The sequence below is a fragment of the Pyricularia grisea genome (genome assembly GCF_004355905.1).
Source record: "Pyricularia grisea strain NI907 chromosome V map unlocalized Pyricularia_grisea_NI907_Scaffold_10, whole genome shotgun sequence".
NCBI lineage: Eukaryota > Fungi > Ascomycota > Sordariomycetes > Magnaporthales > Pyriculariaceae > Pyricularia > Pyricularia grisea.
The window spans coordinates 100,444-125,925 of record NW_022156722.1 but is presented as its reverse complement, the minus strand read 5'-3'; the positions used below and the strand labels follow the sequence as shown (position 1 = coordinate 125,925).

Genomic DNA, 25,482 nt, shown 5'->3' with positions numbered 1-25,482 from the left:
TGTTAAGGTTTCCTTGCCAGTGGATATAATGTTACCGGCAAAGCCACATTTGGAAGTCTTTGAGTGATGCACCCTACCTATACTACGTGAGCGTATTGTCCATTCACAGATGAACATGGGATCTAGTAGACACTAGCGGTAGCTGCCGAGATGAGGTCGGAGCTGAGTCAAGGATAACTGGTTCTTCGATTGATGAGATTTGAAGTTTAGTTGATCGTTGGGTAGCAGCGTTGTTGAGCTCAGGGAAAAAGAGGAGAGAGGGGGTGGTAGGGGGTTCGCTTGTCAAGTAGGGGCTTTGCTTGTCAGGTAGGGTGAATGTCGTTTGTCCGTTAAATCCAAATATCCTGAACTTTTTTTTCTTTTTTTTTTTCTTCACACACATGTTCATCTATTGTTGTTAAGACAGTTTATGCTGATATTTTATTTTTGGTTTCGACGACACCGGGTTCGCCTTGGTTTAGCAGCACGTGAAAGAATCTGACTTTTTTTCAGTCAAAGCGCATCCCAAAGCACCATGGCCGACATCGAAAAAGCCCCGCAGTCTCAAGCTGTTGCTACTGAAAATGATGCTTCATCAAAAGAAATGGAAGCCTCAACTGCTGCCTCAGCCCTCAAAGTCCTTGTCAACTACGATGGCGACGAGACTTGGACTGAGGAGGAGGAGGCCAAGTTGATGAAGAAGGTAGACTGGAAGCTAATGCCGATTCTTTGCATGTAAGTGGTTGTGCAGGTTTTGACAGCCATATTTGCTCACAGTTCCTAGGCAAGGGGGGTATCGATTGCTAATTATCTTCGACTTTGATCTTAGTACATATGGTCTGCAATACTATGACAAGGCCATGCTTTCGCAGGCTGTAGGCTACCAAATCTTAACCCAAAACTAGATAGTCGTTGGAGTATGTGACCGAATGCTGACCATCGACAAACACAGGCGCTCTTTGGCCTTCGGACCGATCTCGGCCTCAGTGGCGATCGCTATGCGTATTCTGCATCTATATTCTATCTAGGCTTCATCATCGGGGCCTACCCTGCAATGTAGGTCTCTTTCTCTCGCCAGGTTTGCCAATGTGCGAAGAGTCATCAAGTTCTGAAGAATCAACCATTAGGGCCCTTGCACAACGCTTCCCCATCGAACGAGTGGCTTCCGGCATAGTAACACTCTGGGGAATATGTCTCCTCCTGACCATCGTCTGCAAGGACTATCAAGGTCTGTACATAGAGCGATTTTTCCTGGGTATGCTCGAGTCTGGTGTCAGCCCCATGTTTATGCGTAAGTCATATCCTGCAGACGTGAAAGTTCCTACCTGGGGCTCCTCTTTTTCTGACTTTAAAGCTCCCAGTTATCGTCGGCATGTGGTACAAGAAGGCTGAGCAGGCATGGCGCATGGGGATTTGGTACAGCTGCACCGGCTACGTTACAATCTTCTCGCCCCTGGTCAACTATGGCTTCGGCCTGATTGGGGGTGGTGTGTCGTCATGGCGGTACATGTACATCTTTGGAGGCAGCGGTAAGCATCCTCAAAAGCCTTGTGATATTCCTCCCTTGGCGGGTGAGCAAGCCCCAGCTAACTATGGAATAGTGACCATCCTTTGGGGCATTGCCCTCCTCTTCCTCCTGCCAACCGACCCCGTCAGCGCCAAGGGCTTCGAACCCCGTGAGCAGTACATCCTTTCCGCGCGGCTGCGGGAAAACAACGCTGGTATAAGGAACAGGAGTTTCAAAAAGGAGCAGTTGCTGGAGCTGTGCTTTGACGTTAAGTTCTGGCTCATCTTTGCGCTTGCTTTCTTGTCCATGATTGCAAATGGACCCATCAGTGCCTTCGTTCCTATCGTGAGTTTCTTGCTTTATCTAAGTTGGAGTTGCAGCCTGCATCGCATATCACTAATACGGATGAGCAGATCATCAATGGCTTTGGCTACTCAACTCTCAACTCCCTGCTTCTCACTATTCCCATGGGATTCTACGGCGGCTCAATCATGCTCGTGCTGTCATATCTTGCGTACCGGCTGAAGAACTGCAGAACTTGGCTCATATTCGGGGCTCAGTGCGGCACCATCTTTGCATCTCTGCTGTTGTGGCTGCTGCCTCTGTCTGCCAAGGGCGGCCTGTTGTTCGCCTGCACCATCTTGCCATCAATTGGAGGTGGGTATGCCGTCCTGATGGGTTTGCAGATTGCCAACACGGCGGGCTACACCAAGCGGTCGATCGCGTCGTCTGGGCTCTATATTGGCTACTGTCTAGGTAAGTGTTCTTTTTGCCAAATCCAATTGAAACATTCACATCGTTTAATGTTTAATCAACTCTTCTCTAACACTGTGACTTTTAATTTCAAATTAGGAAATTTTGTCGGACCTTTGTGCTTCAAGTCCACAGACGCCCCTCGGTACCCAATGGGCTTTCTGACAGTGGTGGTAACCAACGTCGTTGGCGCTCTACTGATCGTTGTTTACCGCTACGTGTGTGTATGGGACAACAAGCGTCGCGATGCTGCTGGTATCTCCGAGGGTTTCGACCATGCTTACGCAGACGAGGGTGACGTGAAGAACAAGCAGTTCCGCTACATTTTGTAATGTTGGGTACCCGCCTGACTTGCCAACCAAATTTGTTGTTTCAGTTCAAGGCTGGAAACATGACAAGCTCTTGCGTCAACATTTAGCAGAATTCTTTTTTTCTTCCTTTCAGCGCGTAGCCTGTTTGTTCAAACAGCATCGATGAACAAATTGGATCCACCCACATTCCCCATTTAGACAGTCCGGGTTGCTGTTGCCGGATGTTTTCAGTATCACTTTGTAGAGCTTCTATTGTGGATGCATCTACTCTTAATCTTTATCTTTATTGGTAGCTTTAAGTCTTCATTTTCACGGATTGCCTCATCATCCATATCTCATGTTTTATCTGTTTATTTAGGGCCACGTTAAAGATCACCCACGATTCCTTAGCCAGCACCCTTTTTTGATCCACACAGCAGATGTCTGCACTGGGTACGTTTTGGGTGGGGTTTTCGGCCAAATTGGACAGAGTGCATGAATCAACAACAGTGGGCCTGGCCAACAGGGATTAAAATCAAGATCAAGGGTTAAAATTAGGGTGGTTACGTGATTTGAATCACTTGGCAGTCAGAATTTTAAAGGGGTAAATGGTGCGGTAGGTGGTAAGTATTGCGGTAGGTGGTAGGTGGTAGGTATTGCAATAGGTGGGTGTAATAAATGGTGTGATTTGGGAGTTGGGAATAGCTTCATGTAATTGTTGGCCGAAAAAACGGGTTTACCGCCTTTGGCAAAATTTTCACCGCCTAGTGGCAGAATTTGATCCACAGGTGCAACATGGGGTCGGACGGGGTTGGGTGGGTTTTGGGTGGGTAAAAGTCTCGAAACCGTATCTACCAGTGTTCACGCTGTGTGGATCAAAAAAGGGTGCTGGATAAGGAATCGTGGGTGATCTTTAACGTGGCCCTTTATTTATTCTAATACCCAAGATGAATGCTGTTGGTTATTCAAGTTTCTCCCTCAGCAAACATGATGGCTAGCCCCACTCCTCCATGAGCTACTATGTGGGTACCTTGCCTTCCTGCAGCTCATGACCCCACCAAGAAAAAAAAAAAAAGTTCGAGCTGCTGTTCCGCGATCGCAAGGCAAATGCGACTCTCCGTACCTCAAACATAGAATTTTTGCAGCATCAATCGTGCACCCAAAAACTCACCATGGCCAAAAAATCAAAACCCAGCAGCGGCGGCTCCGCATCTGCCAGTTCCAGCAAAGTCACAGATGCCCGCTTCGCCAATTTCGGATCCGACCCCCGTTTCCGACTTCCCTCGAAGCGTCAGACCAAAACCAAGATTGACAAGCGTTTCGCCAGCGTCTTCAAGGATGAAGAGTTTACAAAAACCGCAAAAGTCGACAGATACGGCCGCCCATTATCGGGCGAGAAGCACAAGAAGGCACTCGAGAATCTGTACGAGCCTGAGGACGACGAGAGCAGCAGCGACGACAGCGACGCCAGCAAAGAGGGCGAGGACGGCGCAGACATCGAGGTGGAAGATGACGAGGTTGTGAAGCGCGAGTTGCGAGCAGCAGACAAGAAGTATGACCCTGCCCGCGGCGGCGGTTTTGAATCTTCTTCGGACGAGTCCGACTCGGATTCTGACGGTGGCGACGAGCCCGAGGTGGAAGAGGAAGAAGCAGGGGGCGCATCAATTCAGCGCTTCCAGGACGAGCAAGCAGATGTGCCGTTGGGTGAGGTCACCAACAGGATAGCCATCGTCAACATCGACTGGGATCACATCAAGTCGGTCGACCTATTCGCTGTATTCTCCAGCTTCGTACCTAGTGGCGGGAGGATAGAAAAGGTTTCAATCTTTCCGAGTGAGTTCGGCAAGGAGCGCATGGCACAAGAGGAGGTAGAGGGCCCACCTAGGGACATCTTCAAGAAGCGTACCGAAAACGAGGACGAGGAGGACGAAGAAGACGAAGATTCGGAAGACGATGAGAAGATCAAGCAGGAGCTCCTGCAGGAGGGTGATGACCAAGATTTCGACACCGACGCTCTTCGGTCATACCAATTGGACCGGCTGCGATACTACTATGCCATCATGGTCTGTAGCGACAAGCACACTGCCGAGACAATCTACCGCGAGGTGGACGGCAGAGAATACCTCGCGTCCTCCAACTTCCTCGACTTAAGATTTGTACCCGACGACACGACATTCGACGACCAACCACGAGACGAGTGTACGGGCGTTCCTGCGGGATACAGGCCAGTCGAGTTCGTAACGGACGCTCTACAGCATTCGAAGGTCAAGTTGACCTGGGACATGCATCCGGATGAGGTGGCGCGCAAAGACTCGATCAAGCGAGCTTTTGGTGGAAGTCGCAATGAGATTGCCGAGAACGACCTCAAAGCTTATCTTGCGAGTGACAGCAGCGACGACGAAGAAGAGGAGCCTTTGGCGCAGGTCACTGGTGGAAATGAACAAGAAGCAGAGCCTAAACTTTCCAAGAAGGAGCTTGCACGTCGGAAGATGCGAGAGGCTTTGGGCTTCAAGGACGGGGATGAAGAACCCAAGAGCTCCAAGTCATCGGGCCCGGTGGGCGATATGCAGATCACATTTACGCCAGCATTGTCCGGCAAGCCAAACGCCAAGGAGGAGGAGCAGGAGGTTGAGGAGACCACCATCGAGAAGTACAAGAGAAAGGAGAGGGAGCGGAAAGAGATGAAGAGGGAGAAGGCTCGCGCGAAGCGTGAGGGACGCGATCCAGAAGCTGCCGTGGAAGCTGAGCAGCAGGAGACCGAAGACCTCGGCTTTGATGACCCCTTTTTCCAGACAGAGGGTGGCGATGAACCCACAGTGACAAAATCTTCCATTCGTAAGGAGGAACGGCGCAAGAAGAGGGAGGCCCGTGAGGCTGAGGAGAAGCAGAAGATGGAGGAGCGGGCCAACCTGGAGCTTATCATGGCCGACGATACTGGAGATGCACCTGCGGCGGCCAAGGCATCATCCAAGATGAGCCACTTTGATATGAACGAGATTCTCAAGCAAGAGAAGGCCAGCAAGAAGAAACTCAAGGGCAAGGCGGCTAAGAAACAAGCGGCCAAAGATGCTGCGGCCGGGGAGAAGAACCTACTACAGAACGACTTTGAGATGGACGTGGATGACGACCGTTTCAAGGCTGTGTTTGACGACCATGAGTTTGCCATTGATCCTTCAAACCCCAAGTTCAAGGCGACGACTGGCATGAAGAAACTCCTAGAGAAGGGCCGGAACAAGAGGAAAGGAGTCGACGATGAAGGTCAGGATGACGCAAGTGAGAGGAGTTCCAAAAAAGCCAAGGCTAGCGCAGGTGAGCTGTCAGGGCTCGTGCAGTCTGTCAAAAGAAAAGCAAAGAAGGCCTAGTTCTAGTTTCCGTCTAATCTAGAACAGTGATCGCAAAACAATGTAATTCTTAGCAATTGAAAGAACTAATGACCACAAGTTTTCTTCTGCGTTGGCAATAATGGCGCGGTTCAATTGAGCTAACTACCTGGTATCTTACACATCTGTGCCTCAGTGTTGCGGTCACGAGGCCTCTCGTCAACCATGAAATCCTAATTGAATCTACCGTCAGCACTATTAAATAGGTAGGTATATACCTTGGCAAGCTTAGGTAGGGCCGTACATGACATGTCTGCCTTACCCAGTCGAACTGGGTAAATCTTGACCGATAAAAGCCAATGGATGACACGGCAACCCCGGATGACAATCCCATAAAGAGGAGCGACACAAGCCAACCAGACAGAGTAGGAATCTGCAGCGGCACGGCAGCCGGTTCGCCCTGGTCATTTTTCTCGTATTTTCCCCTCTTTTCGACAACTTTTTTTTACAGGCATACACAGCACCACAAGTAGTATGTGTATGGTACAGTACTTTACTTTGACCGAATTTTAGATCAGCCCGGCTGTGCTCCATGTTTTCTGTCCGTCCCTTTAATTACCAGACTTCGTACAAACAAGTGCCTAAAATCTTATAATCATCCAACGGTTAGCAACCTTATCTCAAAATCATCTTTTTTCATCGCACAAGACCGAGAACCCGCGCTAGCCGTATTGTGCTATTGTTACCGCAGCAGGCTGGAATTTCGGTCGATCTACCTGCATTGCAACGTAGTGCGTGCCAACCTACGTCAAGACTCGGCCCCAACGATTTCGATTGCTGCCAGAAAGAGAGACATTTTAATTCTGCAGCGGCTTCTGTGTGCCTCGTATTGACGACAGGTTCCGTGCAGCAAGTAGCGTTCGTTTTCTGTGCCTCTTGCATCGCAGGATCGGGGGAAAGAAAAAAAAAAAATAAGACACCTGCGGCCATTCAAACTCTACCCACTTTGGCCGCACGGGAGTTAGCATCGCCGCATTCAGAACATAACCGCCCGCAACAGAATATAAAAGGTTGGACAAGCTGCTCGATTATCACCACAACCGAAACGTCATACTCAGACAAACAGCTTCATTTTCTACCGCAGCCCCAACTTGAGCTTCCTGTCACGTGTCCACGATTACAAGAGAAAAAAGGAGAAAAAAAAAAAAAAAAAAAAAAAAAAAAAAAAAAAAAAAAAAGATAACAACCACACAACATTCCAAAATGCTCTTCTCAACAGCAATAATTTCCACTGCCGCCTTTGGGCTCGCCGCCGCCACTCCCATCATCACCCAGCGTGCAGGTGGAGGCGGTCCTTCGGTGGTGGCGGGCAAGGGCTTCTTCCTCGCCGTGCAGGGCGACCTGCGCGAGATGGACCCGGAGAACGCCGCCAACAACGCATGGGTGCTGAGCCTGCAGCGCGTGGCGACGGGCTTCTACGCCTCGGTCATCGAGCCCCGGGACCGGGACAAGACCAAGAACCCCACCTTCTACATCAACGGGACCACCGCCGACCAGCAGACGCTGAACCTCGACGTCCCCGGCGCGTTCCCGCTGTCGGCGGTCGTGGGGTCGAGCGAGGACGTCGCCGACGGCGAGAACGTCGTCTCGTTCCGCAACAATGCCGCCACCAAGGGCCTGACCGCCTCCAAGCGCGCCGCCGACGGAATCCCAATCCTGAATGGTCCATCGTCCGGTGGTGGTTGGGCCGTCTGCAGGCGTGATCTGCCCACCAACACGGGCCCGGTCTCGGTCATGATGCCGAGGTTCGTCAAGGCGGGCGAGAGCGCCCCCGAGGGCTGTGTGACGGTCGACTTTGTGCTTCTATGCAAGGATCTCGCCGAGCTGCAGCCGACTGATGGGTGGAACCATGACAATGTCAGCGAGATTAGCTGTGTGGCTAACTGAGGCTTTGGGTTCGATGCGAAAGCTTCTTGCCGTGTCAATGAAGGATGAATAGAGATGCGGACGCACTATATTAAATACTACGGAACATCTCGGTAATATCTGGCTCATAATAGACGTGGAATATCTGGGGAAACTTTGGAGTTGATGGATACAGCGCTGTACATAAATACGTAACTTGTATAAACTAATAACAGATTAGACATGCATCGATCGCAGGAATACCCTCAAGTTAGTTGATCAAGTCATAGCTATAGGCTATATACGACGTGAAGATGGGCTGTCAGTGCAAGTGATTAAAGAAATTCCAAATGGTTTCATTCGCTCTAATTCGTAAATATTAGTCATTCCAACAAAAGTAAACCCCATGTACAACTAGCCCGCATCCCATCAAGAGGTAGTTAAATATTTGCTACGTTATGGGACAGGGAAGCTTAAGGAATCGAGAGGCAATGAGACAGCATTACAGCATTGGCACAAAGCCCAAGTCGATCCACTTCTGTCCGTCATGCTGCACCTGCTTCAGCTTTCCCCCCTCGGCCTGAAAATAACACCTGTTCAAGTCTCTACTGTTTGACAGTCGAACGTTGGTCTGGCTGCCATCGTTATTGACCGCTCCCATGCCCTCGTTGACGCAAGCGATGCGGGTGTTGACGTCGGCACGCGAAAACACCGGGTCGGAAACCGGGCCCTTCCATTCATCGTCGCCGTTCGTCTGCGACATGATCCTGACGCCGCCGTTTTCCTTTTGCGAAGTGTCTTGCCACAGCAGATACGTGTTGATACCAGGTCCGGTGGATTCTCGGGCCGTCGAAAAGCCCCCGAGGCCGGCGTTGTTGGGCACGATGACGCCCAAAGCACGCATGTAGCTTGTGATGCTGCCGCGGGAATCGCGTTCAAAGAGCGAAAGCTCACCGTCTCTGTTGCGGTAAAACAGCCGCATCTCTTCTTGATTGTGCGTCGCGCCGACAGGAAGCGCGAGCAAGGGGGTACCCTCCGCGGCGTTGGAAAGGCCTTCCAGTTTGACGTTGCTGGCGCTTGCATCCCTTACCTGCCTGATTTCGCCGTTGGCTTGGTAGTAGTTGTATGGCCATAGAGAGGCAAGGTTGGAGTTTGGTGCACCACTCCAACTTTTTTCTATGATGCTGTCCGGTAAGCCCAGGGGCCAGTTTAGGCGGAAGTTGTAGCCCAGAACGGTGCCTGTGGGGGAAAGATAATTCATTTGGTTTTGGGCCACCCATTCACCAGCCTATGTGAAACAACAATGACAGTTTGTTTAGCGTAATTTCTTGACTTGGAAAGTAGAGAGCCCGCGAGGAAAAGGACCCGAAAGATGTTTCACATACCACGCCTGTATCTCGCCAAAGCGTGCTTACAGCAAAGGGGGTCCCAGCCATGGCCTTGTGGCTATCTTTCTCTCTTGAGACAATTTTGGGAGCAGTCCAGTTCGACCAGAGAGTTGAGAACCAACTGGTCCTGAGGTTGTTGTCGGGGTCCTGGTAAATAAGTTGAATAAAAGACTCGTCTTTGATCCTCCATCCAATTGCGGCGAGACTCGAGGCTGGGCGGATCGCCTTCCGGGTGCCGTCGCCGGTGGTGATGTCTGTAGTCGGAGGAGTCGTACTGGATCCGCCACCTCCACCGCCTTTTCCATCGCCAGCACTGGTTGGACACGTCCCCGAGCTGCCTTTGAACTCCGTTGCCTTCCAAACGGCAACTCCGGTAACGGTGGCTGCGATCAAAGCCGCACAAACAGCAACCAGAATGGACACAAGCAAGCTCGACCTGTCACGGCTGCCTTTTTTCCTTTCGGACGTATTGGATTTCGAGCCAGTAACCGGCTCCGTGGATGCGGTCCCAGAAGAAGGGATGAGGACTCGAGCATACTGATCATGTTGTTGGTAGTTGTGATGTACGTAAGATTGCTGATGATGGGGGTTGTTTCCATGCGATTGATTGTATTGTGGTAGTGCTGCCTCGGGGGCCTCATGCGATCGGTCCTTGATCAAGGGCTGGATGTACACATCCAGACGCTCGTAAACCTGCTTGGAGCTGTCGTCGGAACCCTGAAGAACAGGGGTTGGCGGTTGTGGTCTTGTCATTTTCTTTTTCTTTTTTTGCAGCTCCAAGCTGAAGGCTTGCAGTGCAGGTAGATACCCCCTTTAGTCTTGATGATATTTTTGATCTTGCGGATTTTAAAATAAAATAAAGGGGTTCTCGTTGATTGGGCCTCAAGGTGGAGAGAGAAATACAGCACTTCCATCTTTACGAAAAGAAAAGACTCCAGGGCGAGCATCAAATTTAGGGATTCCAGAAGGTAAGGCTGAACAACGCCCTAGAAGTATTTTATCCGGGTGAAATGGACCGATTTTGTTGCCCCCAACGTGGTCTGGACCTGCACAGTAATCCCAAAGGGTGGTTTCACAGGTGAAAATAACAGTGAAGACAGCCCGACCTGGTTGCTCACCCGCATAGTATTGTCCCTAATTTCCTCTCGAGATGTGTAAAAAAAAAGGGTGTACTAATATGCAAAGTTGACAAAAGCCACCAGGTACTGGGTAGGTAAAGGGGGCTCTCGTGACTGTTGCAGGGTAACACAGCTTGAATTGTGCCTCTGCCCCCAACCATACACAGAGGACTTGGTCTTGGCAGCTCAAACCAAGCGCTTGTAAGTTGTGGCTTTGTCCAAATTGCACATACAACAAAGTAACAATAAGATAAAGAGTTTTGGGGCCGAAAATGGGTACAATGATTATGTTCCAGGACCTAATTCTTTGTTGGCTGCGAATTGTTTGAGGAATCCCGGTGACAAAGCCTTTCGGCTTGAATACAGCGTCTGGAGAGACTATTTTCTTGGTTTAGCTCTGCTTATTTAAAAGAGCGGATTTACTCAGATGCCTTTTCGTAAATCCAACACTTGGCAATTATTTGCCACCAATTCCCAAAACCCGCCAAGACTCCAGCCCAAAAGACCCAAAAGGACTTGCTCAATATGTCATACAACCCGTATATGGGCTTCGATGTCAACGAATACGGTGATTATGTATCTGACCAGCCGAGCTATGAACAGCCGAGTGGCTCAGCAGCGCCCGCGTATGTGAACCCAACAACCCTTGGGCTACTGTCACTTCCGAACACATCGTCTGGAAGTGGTCAGAGTCGCACTTCATACGGCGGACAGCCTTACTCCTCACGCGGTGCCTTACCCCGGACCTCGAGAGCTGCAGTCTCATCGGACCCAGCTCCATCTTCTTCTCGCAGCCGCCAGCGCTCATCTCAAAAACCAACTGGATCGTCTTCCACATCTGCGAAGCAAGCTGTAACTTCCACGGCTTCTAAACAATCGTCACGGAGTGCCTACCCACCAACATCCATGTCTGCAGTTCCATCGGATCTTTCAGGACGCCCTTCCTCCCGTAGCGGCTATCGCTCGTCGACACAGCAAGCTGCATCATCTTATACGACTAATGATCGACTGGCGCGTAGTGCTTACCCACCTACCTCCATGTCTGCATATCCTACCGAGACTTCATCCAGACCTGCCTCACGAAGCGGACGCAGAGACTCCTTATACGGCATGTATCCACCCAAATCCACGACGTCGTGTGACCCCGATGCTCCATCTAGAGCTCTCTCATGGAGCGAACGCAGGGAGTCCTTCTCCGATCTGTTTCCAGCTACACCCATGTCTACGTTTGATCCGTTTGGTTCGTACGAACCCGAGACTCCAGGTAGGTCCGTCTCGCGAAGCGGACGAAGGGAGTCTGTCTCTGGTCAGTATCCACCTACTTCCATGTCTGCGTACGATACTGAGCTTCCAGCTAGATCTGCCTCACGGAGCGGGCGCAGGGAGTCTGTTTCCGGTAAGTATCCACCCACATCAATGTCCGCCTATGATGCCGAGCCTCAAGCTAGACCTGCCTCACGGAGCGGCCGCAGGGAATCTGTCTCTAGTGCCTATCCTCCCACCTCAATGACCGAGAACTGGTTCGAGGACCTGTTCAGGCCTCCTTCACGATCCGCTCAGGGCCAATCATCCGACAGCTCGCACCCTTCTGTGCGTAGTTCCCGGACCAGTGATCCAGCTCCGAATAGATCATCTCGCAGCCACCGTCGATCGACCGAAGCTCCTCCGCGTCCCAAGAGCCCCAAACCCTCCAACAGGGATGCTTTCGGCTCGAGGTACAAGACTTGTCCGAAATGTGGCCTTGGCAAGTTGAGGGTTTCCTCAATGACTATGTGCCGGACATGCGCCGAAGAGGAAACACGGGGCACTCTTGGCGCGAAGGTGCCTATGTCTTCGTCGACGACTCCATATCGGCCGGTTGTCAACCTTTCCACCTCGGGTGCGTCTAGGGCTACCCCTTACCCCATTCCGACCTTGTACACTGACACTCCCGTCCTCGGTGGAACCAACCCATATCGGGCTAGCATGGTCGCACCACGCGATACTCGCCGTTGTCCCTGTGGTCGACCAAACTACGACAACAAGTCAATAATGTGTCTGTATTGCCAGATGCATGGTCTTGGTCGAAATTGATCTGCATAGTAGAGCGACCTGGTCTTTTACACGTCAAGAAGAGCTACTGTCCGAAAAGTTGTAAGTACCCTTTGTAGAACATGATCAGACTTTTTTTTTACCGTTCAGTAGCAATACATAGAAAATAAATCATGGCTTCCACCTACACTTCTGCATTATCTCTTTGTGCATTTCGTCTTCTATTTTTTATTGCTGAGCCCTCTTGACAATGTACATCTTGTCTTTTTCGGACGGCAACTTGACAAACATCCCGTTTCCATGACCCTCTACCTCGATATTGGTAGAGGTACTGTTGACTTGTCCGAGTGGAATGGCTCCCAAAGTAACCCAAACAGTGTTGCCTTTGAGACTAGTCAAAGTCGCATTCCTCAGCCTCGCCTGGTCATCCCAGAATACATCTAGCTGGAACCCACCCCTCGTCAACAGGCCCTTGGCGTGACCACCTCCCTTCGCCGCCCACTGTTGCGGGAGAGCAGGCAACAGCCTGATCAGATGGTGCGCATCTGTACCGTCCCCTAGTGTTGCCGAAGTCCCGTCCGCCCTCACCAACTCGTGGCTCTGGACAATAGCTTCGACAACGGTCACGCCTCCATAGTTCCCGTCTAGCTGGAACGCCGACGGGGCGTTGATATCAAGCATAGAGTTTGGGTATGTGAGGTTTACCAAAAGATGGTTGTACGATTTGGCGACACCATCCGCATCAAACAGTCTCGCGGCAAGTGCAATTGACCAAGCACGAGACCAGCCAGTATCGCCGCCGCCGTTGTCCAGCCGCCTTGCCAGCGAGCGCTTGGCTGCCTCAAACGGCATGCTACTGGACGATGTTATCTGGCTCCCTGGGAAGAGGCCAAACAGCTGTGAAAAGTGCCGATGCCCAGGCTCGTCTTCCGTATAGTCGTGAATGAACTCGGCGAGGCCGCCATACTGGTCCCTGCGTAGCGGTGGCAGGCGAGCACGCGCTGACCGGAGGCGATCCTGGAGTTCCTCTCCCTCAACGTCTCCCAGAATCTCAGATGCGTGGAACACAAGTCCAAAAACCTCCCAGACGATGGAATTGTCGCAAGTGGGGCCCAGTGTCAAGGCCACCCCTTGTCTTGTTGTGCTGTTCGGCAGGTAGTACTGGATCTCAGGAGAGACGCTTGGGTTCGTGACGAGGTGACCCTGATATTCTGTCAGGAAGTCGAGGAAGAAAAGAGCAGAGTCCCGTAGCACTGGATAGTACTCTCTCAGAACCTGCTCGTCACCGGTAAAGAGGTAGTGCTCATAGACGTGCGTTACAAGCCAGCCCAAGCCGGTGGGCCAGAACGTCGATGCGGCGTAGTTGTCTTGCGGAGCGCAGTCACCCCAGAGGTCCGTGTTGTGGTGGCATACGGAACCCGACGCGTTGTACATTCGGCGGGCGACGTCTTTGCCGTTTTGATGCATGATCTTGAGATGGTCCAGAAGGGAATGATGCAGCTCAGGCATGTCTATGCTCGATTATCAACAAATGGTTGCACCATCAAACACAGCAAGCAAAGCCAGAGTAGCAATAGGGAGTGAAGCAAAAAAGGAAAGGCTAGGGGGAAGGCACTCAACTCGTTAGCAGCGCCGGCCAATAATTCATCTCCAGGTTGATGTTGATGGTATACTTGGAGCCCCATTGTGGGGAAATATCTGTGTTCCAAATGCCCTGTAGGTTTGCTGGCAGAGTCCCCGGTCTCCCACTGGCAATCAAAAGATAGCGGGCAAAGTAAAAGTACAGCGTCGCCATCTCTGGGTCGAAGGACTGTGACATGCCGCGCAGCCTTTCTGCAGTCGACTTGCTCTTTTGCTCGCTGGCAGACGTTCCCAGGCTGACCTCAACCCGGCCAGCCAAGTTCTGGTAGTCCTTGACATGTTCGGCTCTAATGGCTTCATACCCCTTCGAAGCAGCTGTGCGAAGATCCACCAGTACCGATTCGCGCAGCTGGTCTTTGGCCTTGCGATAGGTGGTCCAAGCAGTCCAGTATATAATTGCCGAATCAGCGTCGCTCACGACGATGGTCTCACCAATCGTCTTGATGGAGCCCCCTGATACTGTCACCTTGGCCCCCGACGAGAAGACTATCGCATCAGCTCCCATGCTGCCACCGCCCATAAGGATCGTGTCGCCATCCAGTGCTGTCGTATAGTCCTGAAATCTGTTCAGACCGCTGCCTCGTGACTGGCCCAGCGTGAACGAGATCGACTTGCTCTGATTACTCTTTATCTTGACGGCGATGACCTGGTCCGGGAAGCTGGCCAAGTATTCCCGGCTGAACGAGGTACCATTGACGGTGTAATCAACACCAGCCAAGCCCTCACCAACGTCCAGCCATCGTTCATAATTCCCCGCCTGTCCTGCCGGCCCCTTCATGGCAAGATTTAGTCGGCCGAGCCAGTCATAGTGCCTGACAGAGTCGGGTAGGCCCTTGTATGCCATCCCAGCAAGCGTTGCAGCCTCCTCGATCCTGCCCTGGGTAATCAACTGCTGAATCTGGGGCATGTTGGCGGCGGCGTCTGGGTTGACACGGTCCATCTTCCCACCCGACCAGAAAGAATCCTCATTGAGCGTGATGGCTTCCGTCAAGGCGGTTCCGGGAAGCGAGAAGCCAAGACGGCCGTTGCCGATGAGGAACGAGTCGTTGTACGTAACTCCTGCAGAGGTTTGCCATAGTCTGAGAGGGTTGGCGGCCGAGTTTGCCAGTTTGAAATCCATTGCTGCCGCCACTCCAGTGAGGAGAGAACAAAGAGCCAATCTCGGTAGCATCGCCGGCATTCCTACTGGTCTGGGATCTCAAGTGAGATGATACTGGAGTCCACACAAGGAGGAAAGCGAGAAATCAGGGCTGCCATTGTGTTGGTGTTTGTTGAGGCATGCGAGCTCTTCCATATAGCCCAATCTCTGCCCAGCCCAGTTGAGCATCCCCTCATGAGGAGTCGGTGGTCCATCGGATTATCTAATCCCGACTCTATAACGGGCTGATATCGTTAGATATTAGCCGGCGGAAGTACATATTTTTTTTGGTTATGGCCCCCGCGGTCCCCGCACCAGGAGAACGGCGGGCCGGTCTGCAGCCGATGGAGCACCCATTGTAAAATGCTGGTAAATGTCAGGGTGGCTTGGGGTGGTGGCTTGGGTGGCTTTGCATATCTTCCAACGTTCCACCTTTTAGGTATTCTGGAAGCAGCCCACCCTACCGATAAGATCGATCTCTTGATATTTCCATGTGAGTTGTGGAGAAAGATTGCCGGTATCGATAAGTTGTATTTTAAGAATTGATCGAAGCAGAGCTACTTGTTCCAAGTTGGGATGTCCCATGTCACGGCTAAGAACGCATGTGTTTAGTTAAGTTTTCTCGGTAAAGGAAAAAAAAAAAAAAAAACCTCAAAAAAGAGTTTCCAAATGAACTACCGGACTACCGAAATGGAAACAAACGGTTCTTACAAAAGATGATCCAAGAACCCTTAGCCAGGGCTACCTGATTAACTAGCCTCATGTGCGGCTGTCTTGCAAAACCTTACGCTCCAGTTCTAGCAATCTTTTATCTTGATCTCCAATGAAGAATAGGAAAAGAACGCAAGCTAAAATTGGATGCATGTTTTGTTTGTTCGCGCGATTCAGAGTCACCCCACTTATCCGCCGAGATCAAATGGAAGCACAGACGCACAGCGGGCTTGGCGATGCAATATTGTGGGTACCACTTAAGGTGCGGGGTACGATTACGCTAATCCTCAACTCTGTTTCGCTGGCCTTTGCTATGGTGGTATTGTCTGCCGAGTCGTTGATTCCACAACTAAAATTCAGGGACCCCAGGATTGGAATGCCGGGTTGGCAATCATCAACCCCCGGCTGGCTATCTGCAGTATCACTCGTCGATTGATTTCTGCCGCTATGTTTACCATGTATTTTTTCTTGGCCTCTTCGCCACGATGGAAACCATCATTACGGACTGGCTGCAGGTCGAAGGAGGAACTAATCCTAAGAGGAAGCGAGCAGAGTTGGTGTTCACTCAATTCAAATGAAAGAGTACCTACCTACCTACTAAGATAAAGTAGGTAGGTAAGAGAGAACCTTGGACCGTTCGGCTAACCACCTGTGCCGCCGCCCACCGGCTCCTTTTGCAGACAAGTATGCTCCGCCTGCCACGCAAAAAAGATAAAATGCGATCTTCAGAAACGACTAGCGCAAGGCGAGCAACGATGCACAGCTTGCGATGGCGCCGACCGGCAATGCGATGTGCGACACTCGAAAAGAAGGAGGAAAACAACTACGAACTCGACCACCACTAATCCAACCACTACACCGGCGGCGGCCACTTCACAGCCGGCACGACCACCGGAAGAGTATAGAAGACGATCGGTGGTCAGTGAAGCGCATGTTGACCTTCGCACGCCACCATCGTCTCATTTCAGCCAAGCTCGGCATAATTTGCCAAATACCTGCCCCTCCTACATATCAAACCACAGCCCCGAATCCTTTCGCACCACGCGCACCGGCGATACAGGTCACGAATTAGGCACTGGCAGGACCGCAAGCGATGTAGACACTGGCTTTCTTCAAGTTTACGGTCCAGAGCAAGATATAGACGTTGAGGAACAGGAACAGGAGGCCGCATTAGGTCATCCCCACCACAACACGCTCGCCTTTCAACAAAGAGAGCTGCACGAGATATTTGCCGAAACATACAGCGAGTATTGCTTCACATGGTGTCCAGTACTCGACCCCGATACATTACTTCGGGAAGTTGCTCGGTCACCGTTGCTGGCAAATGCCGTTGCCCTCGCTGCAAGTCACATACGGCCACCGCTTCTCCCACACGATGGACCGGCAGCCTATTACAAGGCCGCCACCACTATGTTTTACAACGACGAGGAGCCTGATCCCTTGACAACACTACAGGCCGTGTCACTTTTCTACTGGTGGGCAAAGAAACCACCAACCATGATTCACCGTCACTCGAGCTGGTGGTGGCAAACTGTCATCATTCGCCAGGCACAGCAAATGAATATACATCGGGAAACTCAAGCGCCAAAAGAGCCACCAGAAGACGATGCATCGCCTATTGCCCACGCACAGGCGTTGCTCTCGGTGGGAGGCCATTACTTTCCAGCTCCCGCTTCAGCAGTACCGTACCGACCCGAGATTAGCATCCGTCGACGCATCTGGTGGACTGCGTTTGCAAGGGAGAGACTGACGGCGCTCTGCCAGAGTAAACCAGCCGTCATCGATCCAGAAGATTGCAATATACAAGAGTGTACCTTACATGATTTCCCACCCGATCCAGCCCTTCAGCGCAAAGGAGAAATATTTATCTATTGGGTCAGGCTATGTGGCATCATGGGTCGCATGGCCAAGCAGCTCACTCGCGCTGCTCCAGATGAGCCATTCCCCTTACACCTGAGGCGGGAGCTAGTCACATGGGTCAAGTCTTTACCGCCTCATCTGGTCCTTCCAATACAAACAGGAACGACCTCTGCGTCTACGTTTGACAGGGACATTCACTTGTTACACTTGCCATATTTCACGAGCATCATTGTTCTGCACCTTCGCAAATCCGCCCGTGCCCCGGTACCACAGGCTCTTCCGGCCGCGATACTGGCTGCGAGCTGTACGGCAAGAATCCTGCGTGACGTACTTGCGAGAGGCGATTCTAGATATTTACCAGCAATCACATGTTGGTATACGGGCTCAGCTTTCATAGCTTTGCTCCAGGCCACCCGCATCGAAAGCATAGCTGCCGAAGCAACCGCTGGACTGGATATTATAACTGCCACAGTGGACCAGCTACAGATCATGTGGGGGTCGGCCAAAATTATTCGGAATGGCTTTGACAGGTTAAGGGCGCAGCAGCATCAGCTGCATGCGCAGAGCCGGCAGCCGAGTGCCGTGTCTGTTCCTGAGGCAATTGTACCGGAAGCTGAACACAGGATCACGCCGGTAGCAAGTGATGAACTGCCGGAGCTGGACAAGTGGGAAAGCTTGTTCCCATTTGTGACGAGGGATACAAGCGGCATAGCTGCCACACTGCTGCCGATTAGACGAGAGCCAAGGGACGCGACCAGGATGCCGACGCCCGATAACATGTTGTTCCAAGATAGGGATTCATACATGGCGGGTCTCCTGGATCCCTTTGGCTACGGCAGCTTGGAGTTTGCCGACCTTGGAATGCCTGAATTCGGTGTGTAAATGCAGTGGTTTCTTTTCTGGGATTAGCCCCTTTGTATTCTCACTCCTTCTTCTGATGACATGAACCCGACACCGATGAAATGTTTCCATTTTCAATAGATCTTATGTCATATCGCTATGCCATGCCTCGCTATAAATGTTCGTCTCTACTGTCAAACATGCCCCCGAAACGTCCCATTAACACCCTTGCCCTCCTTTTTCTTTTTCTTTTTTCGTGAATATTAGTCGAGGTGGTTTATTAGACTTGTTGATTTTTTCTTCAGCCCTGCGCCCACCCTAGCGCTCCCTTAGGCACATTCTCACCCTTGCGTCCTCACCCACTTGGTCACAGGTGGTCCATCGACGTCTCTTGAGACCTCGCCGTCCATAATCTCGGCCTTCTCAACATACCATGACAGATCTACTCCGTCCTGAAACTCCCATTCCAAGAAGCCATTACCCAAAAATCGCCAGGGATTCTTGGTCCTATAGACGATCTCAAAATCCTCGGCACGAATCTCGCTAAGCAGCCGCAGGAAGAGCTGCACTCCGCCGCCGAACAAAGCAGTAACCCTGCCATCCTTGGTACCACGTTTGTACCAACTGGAGCAACCGCCACTCCAGACCAGTCGCTTGTGAATCTCGTCGCCGTAGCGCATGTAATCAAGCGTCTTGTCGAGCTTTGGGTGGATATACTTGATATCTTCAGTCGCCATCTTCCGGACCCACTTGGCGATGTAGTCGCCGGTCCAGTTGAGTGACTCGACGAGAGAACCGGCACCTCCGAGGCATCGTGGGCCCATAAAGAGGAAAAAGTTAGGGTAGTTAGGGACGGCGACACTCAGGTAGCTATCTGGAGAGTCCTTCCACTGGGTGGCGAGGTCCACAGATTGGTCTAGGCCGAAAATGGGATACCGCGGACAGTGGGAGACGTCAAATCCAGTTGCGCAGATGACTGGTGTTTGCCGAGATTAGATTAGCGACTTTTTCTTCTTCTTTTTTTTGGGTCTCTGGTCATGCCAACCCGAGTCAGAGGTTAGGGGGTTTACTTACTGACATCCACCTCGTGGACCTGACCATCGGCAGTAACTATGGCGTTCTCCGTCACCTTTGCCACAGGACTGTTGGTCAAGTGCACGTTTGATTTGCTAAAGCTTTCCAAGTATCCTGGTCCTGGAGTTATGCGTTTGCAGCCCATCTCATACTTGGGTATCAACATTTCGCACAACCTCTTGTCGTGGTTCAACTTTTCCGCCATCTGCGCAGCGGCGGCCTCCATGGCAGCCTTGTTATTCTCGCCCTTGATAAGAACATAGAACGACTTATTGGTCGTTGTGATGATGTTCTTTCTGTGTCGGAGGTGCTTTTCCGGATCCTGGAAACTAGCCTTCTCCTCCTCTGTGTACTGTGGGTTCAAGTCTTCCATCTCCCGGCCCAGGTGTTTGGAAGGAGGAGCGCGGTAGTAAACCCAACTAGGGCCGCGGATGAAGTTTGTGACGGTGGTGCCGGGCAGCTTGGCCATCTGCGGCATGATCTGGATGCCGCTGGCCCCGTTGCCGATAACGGCGATGCGCTTATTGCTGTAGTCGTAACCGTGATCCCAGCGGGCAGAATGCGTAATGTGACCTTTAAAAACGGCCCCCTCGCCGTGCAACCCGGGGATCTTGGGCCAGTTCTCGTGTACCAGCACACCCTGGCCTGATACCAGGACATCACAGTACTCGTCTCGCTCGACGCCGGCGTGGGACACCGTCAAACGCCACTGTCCCTGATCCTCGAGCCACCTGGCACCGACGACGCGGGTATTCAGGTGCAGGTCTTTGTCGAGGCCCCACTTTTTGACGGTGGCCTTGATGTATGCGAGTATATCTGCCCCAGAAGCATAAAACCGATCCCAATTTGGGTTAGGGTCAAAGGGGAAGGCGTAGATGTGGGCGGGGACGTCGCATTGAACGCCGGGATAGTTGTTCACCAGCCATGTACCGCCCACTTCGGGCAGGGCCTCAAAGATGGTGTGCTGAACCAGCTCGCGCATCTCACGGAAGCGGTGCTGGAACTTGTGCGCCATCAGCAGCCCACTAAAGCCGGCGCCGATGGTGACGACGCGCAGCTTCTTGCGCGGCGTGTAGGCGTGGTCATTGTTGAGGGTGAATGGGTCCGCTGCGGCATCAGGTGTTGTAGCGTCATGTTGTTGGCTGGTGGTGGCTTTCGGCGGGTTGGGGTTGGATATTGTTGGTGTAAGAGGTTTTGTGGTGTCTGTGGCGTGCGGTGGCGTTGTTGTAGTATTAGTCGGCTGTGGGGTTTCGGTAGTGGCGAGAATTGGTGTCAATTGTTCGGGAGCTTTTCCCTTGGGGCTGTCCACCATGATGGTCATGATTGCTGTATTTGCTTTGTCCTTGTAAAATTCCAAAGCAAACACAGCTCTGCTGCCACCTTCATCAAGATATATGCCGAGTCCAAGTCGTTTTGTTCTTGGGCTTCTTGTGCTGTTGATATAACGGATAATACCTCTTCCCAAGTGGGAAAAGAAAATTCAATAAAGAAAATATCGCTTGCTTATCTCTTTGTTTTCCCGAAATGAAATCTGATCTGCATTTGTTACTACGTAGTACTTGTTACTGATTATATTGCCGATGTACAAGCCGGTTCCACCAGCCGGTATTTTTTTTTTTTTTTTTTTTTTTTTTTTTTTGCTTTACTGTAAAATGTCGGTAAAGGAAAAAATGGTAATGTCCTAATTGGGAACTGCCGTTACCGGCGCATCGGATTGGGGGGACCCTTGGGATTGGAAAGTTATTATGGAGGGGCCTTGTATTATCGGCAACCCTTCCCTACCTTATCTTGATCGATTTCGATCCCGCACTTTTTTTCTTTCGCGTGACTTGTGTCTGCCCACCCCTCATTGCCGTGCCCGCATAAATTCCGTTAACACGTCATAGACCCCCAAAACCCCCCAAACCAGCTTTCCCAGCTTTCAGGGCCTACTATAGTACAACTGGGAAAATATGACTCGGAACCAGGTGCGAAATGAATGCCACATTAGTAGTGAGTAGTATTTTGGGGGCTGGTGGGGGTGCCTACCACAATGCCTTGCGACTTTGGAACGGTAAGTAGAAGTTAATGCATGGGCGGTTTTTTGGTTTTTTTTTGTCTTTTATGCTGGTAGACGAATTCACTTACGTAGTACTAGGTACGTTCAGGTACATTCGCGGGGCTAAGCCAAGTGGGTTCGTGCGCGTCTTCGGTAGTGCTCGGCATTACTTGGGCGTTTTTTCTTGGATAGGTGTGTTTTTGGCATCTTGGTTCTGTGACATTCTCCCGACTCGTATCGGCGCTGTAATTGTATTCTTGTCGGTTACCTATTTTGAGCTTCTGATTTCTATTCTAAGGGATTGAATTGATAGCCGAAGTGGAGAGAAATCAATTGCCATTGTCAGGCCGCCAATTCAACACCACATCCTGCCTAGCCTGCCTGGCCTAGGTACCTTCCTTGGAATCATGGTTTTCTATCCTCCATCGTGGGTGCCGGAGATAAGCAAGTTGCATTTCTTCCCGTTCCTCTTCCTCACTTCGTAACCTGAGGTACCTACCTTAGGCAAAGTGGCCCTAATTCCCCAGATCGGCGCCAATGTCTAACCGAACACACAAAAAATAACAGCTCAGGATGCACCCGACTCAATCCCACTTCACGAGTTTATGATTGACGAGACTTATGGCCGACAACCGCTCAACAAATCCCGAAACCCGTTTACCTGCGGATTGACCGGCCGAACCCATACCACCGCCGACCTACACCTCCGCTCCGACTACCTCGCTCGTGCTCTGGCGAAACGCACCGGATGGGCACCCAGCGATGACCTAACCCCTTGGGACAAGGTCGCTGCCATCTTTTCCATCAACACCATCGACTACATCATACCCGCGTACGCCGCCCACAAGCTCAATGGCATCGTCACCCCCGCCAACGCTGCTTATGCCGCTGACGAGCTCGAGCACCAACTTCGGAGTTCCGGCACCGGTGTAATCTTCACCTGCGTTTCGCTTCTAGGCACAGCCCTCAAGGCTGCCGATGCTGCCGGGCTAAAGAGGGACAGGGTGTTTCTGCTGCCGACGGTAGGCGACGAGGCTGCCATTGCGCAGGCGCCCTTCCCGACAATCGAGGACCTTATAGCCGAGGGCAAACAGCTCGAGGCTCTGGAGCCTATCAAATGGCTCAAGGGTCAAGGCAGGAGGCAGGTGGCGTTTATCAACTACAGCAGCGGAACCTCGGGGCTTCCCAAGGCCGTCATGATCTCCCACTATAACATCATCGCCAACATCATTTCGCATGTGGCACACGAGTCGGTCGCCCGAAAGCAAAAGGGCATCGAAACGCAGGTGGAGCTGGGTCTCCTACCTATGAGCCACATTTACGGGCTCGTGGTGGTGGCGCACACGGCCACCTGGCGCGGCGACGAAATCATCGTACTACCTAAGTTTGAGCTCAAGACCTACCTCGACGCCATCCAGAGGTTCCGCATCGAGCACCTGATAGTCGTGCCGCCCATGGTCATCGCCATGTTGCAACAAGGGGACGTGTGCGCCAAATATGACCTGTCGAGCGTGCGCTTCGTGTACTCGGGGGCGGCCCCGTTGGGAGAGGAGACCATTGCCGAGCTGGCAAAGACTTACCCCAAGTGGATCGTTGCGCAGGCCTACGGATGCACCGAGAGTGCGGTTGTGGTCTGCTCCAGCAGCGAGCACGATGTTATGACCAAGTCTTCTGGGTCGCTTGTGCCTGGCGTCCGCGCCAAGCTTATGGATCCCGTTTCTGGCAAGGAGATTACTGAGCATGACAAACCCGGCGAGATTTGGGTGCAGGTGAGTGGCTAGCAAAGGCCATAAAAGCAAATCATATTGCTTAACACTAACACCACTTTTTCTTTTCTTTCAAGTCACCATCTGTTGTCCTCGGCTACCTGAACAACGAAAAGGCCACGGCCGAGACTTTTGTCCACGACACCGACGGCCGCTGGCTCCGCACAGGCGACGAAGTATATGTGACAAAGTCCCCCCAGGGCCATGAGCACATCGTCATCGTCGACCGCATCAAGGAGCTCATCAAGGTCAAGGGTCACCAGGTCGCACCGGCCGAGCTCGAGGCGCACATCCTGACGCACCCGGCCGTGTCTGACGTCGCCGTCACGCAGGTGCCGGACGAGCGGGCGGGCGAGGTGCCCAAGGCATTTGTCGTCAAGTCTCCTGAGTACAAGAACACCTCGGACGAGGAGATGGCGAAGCTGGTTACCAAGCACGTCGCCGACCACAAAGCTTCCTACAAGTGGATCAAGGGCGGCGTGGAGGTCATGGAGGCCATCCCCAAGAGTCCCAGTGGGAAGATCTTGAGGAGGCTGCTGAGGGATCGGGAAAAGGAACGCAGGAGAAAGGAGGGTGCCAAGATTTGAACCAGTGATGCTTTGTCACTGGTCAGTCTGTTAAGATTTGCTTGTAAATATGTACCAAGTACCTAAATGTAGCAACGCGTGGGATTTGATTGTACAAGACTGAGGGCGAAAAAAAAAAAAATTGAAATGGCTCTTCTGCTGTGTGTTGAGCACCATTTACTTGATAGCTCTCCATGAGAGCGTTGCCTTGAGACTAGATTGATCCGTGCCTCAATTCTAGCAGTTTATGAAGCGACTTTTCTACACAGGGAATAGAGTTGGTGTGATCCAGACTTACCAAGGAAGGGGTAAGACTGTCTACAGCCCTGTTTTCTAATCAATGCGTTTTGGAAATTGATTGAGCTAAAGTAGCTTGATTTTGGTACTTTTTTTTTTCAAGGCTATTGCAGCCCGAGTTAACGGAGCATGCCGCATAATTATCTCTATTCACCTTTTTTTTGTGTGTGTGTGTACTGGTCTCGGCTTGAGGCGACGTCCTCCGGCGTGTCAGCAACTACACGTATTGTAAAGCTGCTCCTTGCAATTTGAAGACGAGGCGGAACGGAGGCCAACTACTGAAAGTAGTAGTCTAAGCTAGCTTATGGCTCGCGGTCCAGAGTCCAGACGAACCAGGCCCCCTATCCCAATGCAGGCACGCGACCGAATGAACAAGGCGGGTACCTGCTTTGCTGAACGCCACGGAAATGTCGAACACCGCACTAGAATTCTTTTGGTTCGGGTTGAAGCAAGCGAGGGTTGATAGCAGGTACACATTCCGCCCTGACCAGAGCTTGTTTGGTACTTTTGTTGTAGTTATAGCCGCTATCCACTCTCAGAATATGACCTTGGAAGATTTATCAGTTATGTAATACAAGGCATTTTCGATGAATTCGATACCTGGGCATATGGCCCTCAAAATATCGCTGTTTGTGTCTGTTTGGTTTCCCACTTGGGATAATAAATAACAACCCTGCCCGCCCTATCCAGGATGGATGTTCCCTAATAAACTAGACTAGACTAGTCTAGAACAAACCGTTGTTTGGCTTCTTGACAAGCTTTCAGGCGACCTGACTGACCCGCTCCCACTTGCTCCAATATCGCTCCGACAGGAACCGCCGCAAAACAAGGGCCAGCGCAAAGGCACCATAGGCCCAGAGCACCCCGACTCAAGACAAGCATTTCTCCGCTCGACGAGGAACTTCCGATGTCATGGGCCTGACTGACTGCATTGGCCAAAATGATTACATTCGAGAGACAAACTACCCACAGCAGATAGACAAACATCAAGGCCCTACTAGTAACAATGATATTTGGGGCGCATTTGCACCAAAGAGACGCGTGTCGCCGTCACATCATTTCGATGGGCGCAAGGCCGCCAGGTAGACAAGATACATATCTGTGTTTTGACTTTCCTCCCGTTTTTTATTTTCTTTTCGGCGTAAAGGTTCCAGTCTTCTTCCACATGGGGAAGCAATGTATAGGAGATGCTGCGGTTAACATCATGGGCCCCTTTTTTTTCGATCACTGTACATATAGTAAGGAGCAAGAAAATAAAAA

The 25,482-nt window shown here is 51.5% G+C and overlaps 9 protein-coding genes across 9 annotated transcripts; 6 read left to right on the top strand and 3 right to left on the bottom strand.

Moving 5' to 3' along the window:
• Positions 1-514: 514 nt before the first annotated feature.
• On the top strand, positions 515-2,595 carry PgNI_11541 (uncharacterized protein; the record flags this gene model as incomplete). The annotated part of the gene is made up of 8 exons (XM_031131507.1): positions 515-714; positions 809-854; positions 932-1,035; positions 1,107-1,270; positions 1,341-1,508; positions 1,581-1,831; positions 1,867-2,242; positions 2,339-2,595. 8 exons carry the CDS (start codon positions 515-517, stop codon positions 2,569-2,571), a joined length of 1,542 nt encoding a protein of 513 aa, XP_030976675.1. The 3' UTR covers positions 2,572-2,595.
• Positions 2,596-3,701: 1,106 nt separating this feature from the next.
• Positions 3,702-5,891, top strand: PgNI_11540 (uncharacterized protein; the record flags this gene model as incomplete). Its single annotated transcript, XM_031131506.1, has 1 exon — positions 3,702-5,891. One exon carries the CDS (start codon positions 3,702-3,704, stop codon positions 5,889-5,891), a length of 2,190 nt encoding a protein of 729 aa, XP_030976674.1.
• Positions 5,892-7,003: 1,112 nt separating this feature from the next.
• Positions 7,004-10,238, bottom strand: PgNI_11538 (uncharacterized protein). Its single transcript, XM_031131504.1, has 2 exons — positions 9,140-10,238; positions 7,004-9,042 (listed from the first exon to the last, which is right to left on the bottom strand). Exons 1-2 carry the CDS (start codon positions 9,893-9,895, stop codon positions 8,257-8,259), a joined length of 1,542 nt encoding a protein of 513 aa, XP_030976575.1. The 5' UTR covers positions 9,896-10,238; the 3' UTR covers positions 7,004-8,256.
• Positions 7,113-7,796, top strand: PgNI_11539 (uncharacterized protein; the record flags this gene model as incomplete). The annotated part of the gene is made up of 1 exon (XM_031131505.1): positions 7,113-7,796. One exon carries the CDS (start codon positions 7,113-7,115, stop codon positions 7,794-7,796), a length of 684 nt encoding a protein of 227 aa, XP_030976574.1.
• A 547-nt stretch (positions 10,239-10,785) lies between the features above and the next one.
• Positions 10,786-12,333, top strand: PgNI_11537 (uncharacterized protein; the record flags this gene model as incomplete). The annotated part of the gene is made up of 1 exon (XM_031131503.1): positions 10,786-12,333. The coding sequence occupies one exon, from the start codon at positions 10,786-10,788 to the stop codon at positions 12,331-12,333; it is 1,548 nt and encodes a 515-aa protein (XP_030976431.1).
• Positions 12,334-12,519: 186 nt separating this feature from the next.
• PgNI_11536 (uncharacterized protein) lies at positions 12,520-15,112 on the bottom strand (the record flags this gene model as incomplete). Its single annotated transcript, XM_031131502.1, has 2 exons — positions 12,520-13,802; positions 13,912-15,112. 2 exons carry the CDS (start codon positions 15,110-15,112, stop codon positions 12,520-12,522), a joined length of 2,484 nt encoding a protein of 827 aa, XP_030976670.1.
• Positions 15,113-16,266: 1,154 nt separating this feature from the next.
• PgNI_11535 (uncharacterized protein) lies at positions 16,267-18,654 on the top strand (the record flags this gene model as incomplete). Its single annotated transcript, XM_031131501.1, has 2 exons — positions 16,267-16,334; positions 16,462-18,654. The coding sequence occupies 2 exons, from the start codon at positions 16,267-16,269 to the stop codon at positions 18,521-18,523; spliced, it is 2,130 nt and encodes a 709-aa protein (XP_030976429.1). The 3' UTR covers positions 18,524-18,654.
• Positions 18,655-18,738: 84 nt separating this feature from the next.
• Positions 18,739-20,876, bottom strand: PgNI_11534 (uncharacterized protein; the record flags this gene model as incomplete). The annotated part of the gene is made up of 2 exons (XM_031131500.1): positions 18,739-19,457; positions 19,556-20,876. The coding sequence occupies 2 exons, from the start codon at positions 20,874-20,876 to the stop codon at positions 18,823-18,825; spliced, it is 1,956 nt and encodes a 651-aa protein (XP_030976430.1). The 3' UTR covers positions 18,739-18,822.
• A 1,207-nt stretch (positions 20,877-22,083) lies between these two features.
• PgNI_11533 (uncharacterized protein) lies at positions 22,084-24,097 on the top strand. The gene is made up of 2 exons (XM_031131499.1): positions 22,084-23,362; positions 23,437-24,097. The coding sequence occupies exons 1-2, from the start codon at positions 22,199-22,201 to the stop codon at positions 23,944-23,946; spliced, it is 1,674 nt and encodes a 557-aa protein (XP_030976434.1). The 5' UTR covers positions 22,084-22,198; the 3' UTR covers positions 23,947-24,097.
• The last annotated feature ends 1,385 nt before the right edge of the window (positions 24,098-25,482 follow it).

Coding starts and splice junctions, on each gene's coding strand:
- PgNI_11538 (XM_031131504.1), bottom strand. CDS start 9,895: ATGACAAGACCACAACCGCCAACCCCTGTTCTTCAGGGTTCCGACGAC. Junction 9,043..9,139: donor TTTGGCGAGATACAGGCGTG/GTATGTGAAACA, acceptor TGTTTCACATAG/GCTGGTGAATGGGTGGCCCA.
- PgNI_11533 (XM_031131499.1), top strand. CDS start 22,199: ATGATTGACGAGACTTATGGCCGACAACCGCTCAACAAATCCCGAAAC. Junction 23,363..23,436: donor CCGGCGAGATTTGGGTGCAG/GTGAGTGGCTAG, acceptor TTTTCTTTCAAG/TCACCATCTGTTGTCCTCGG.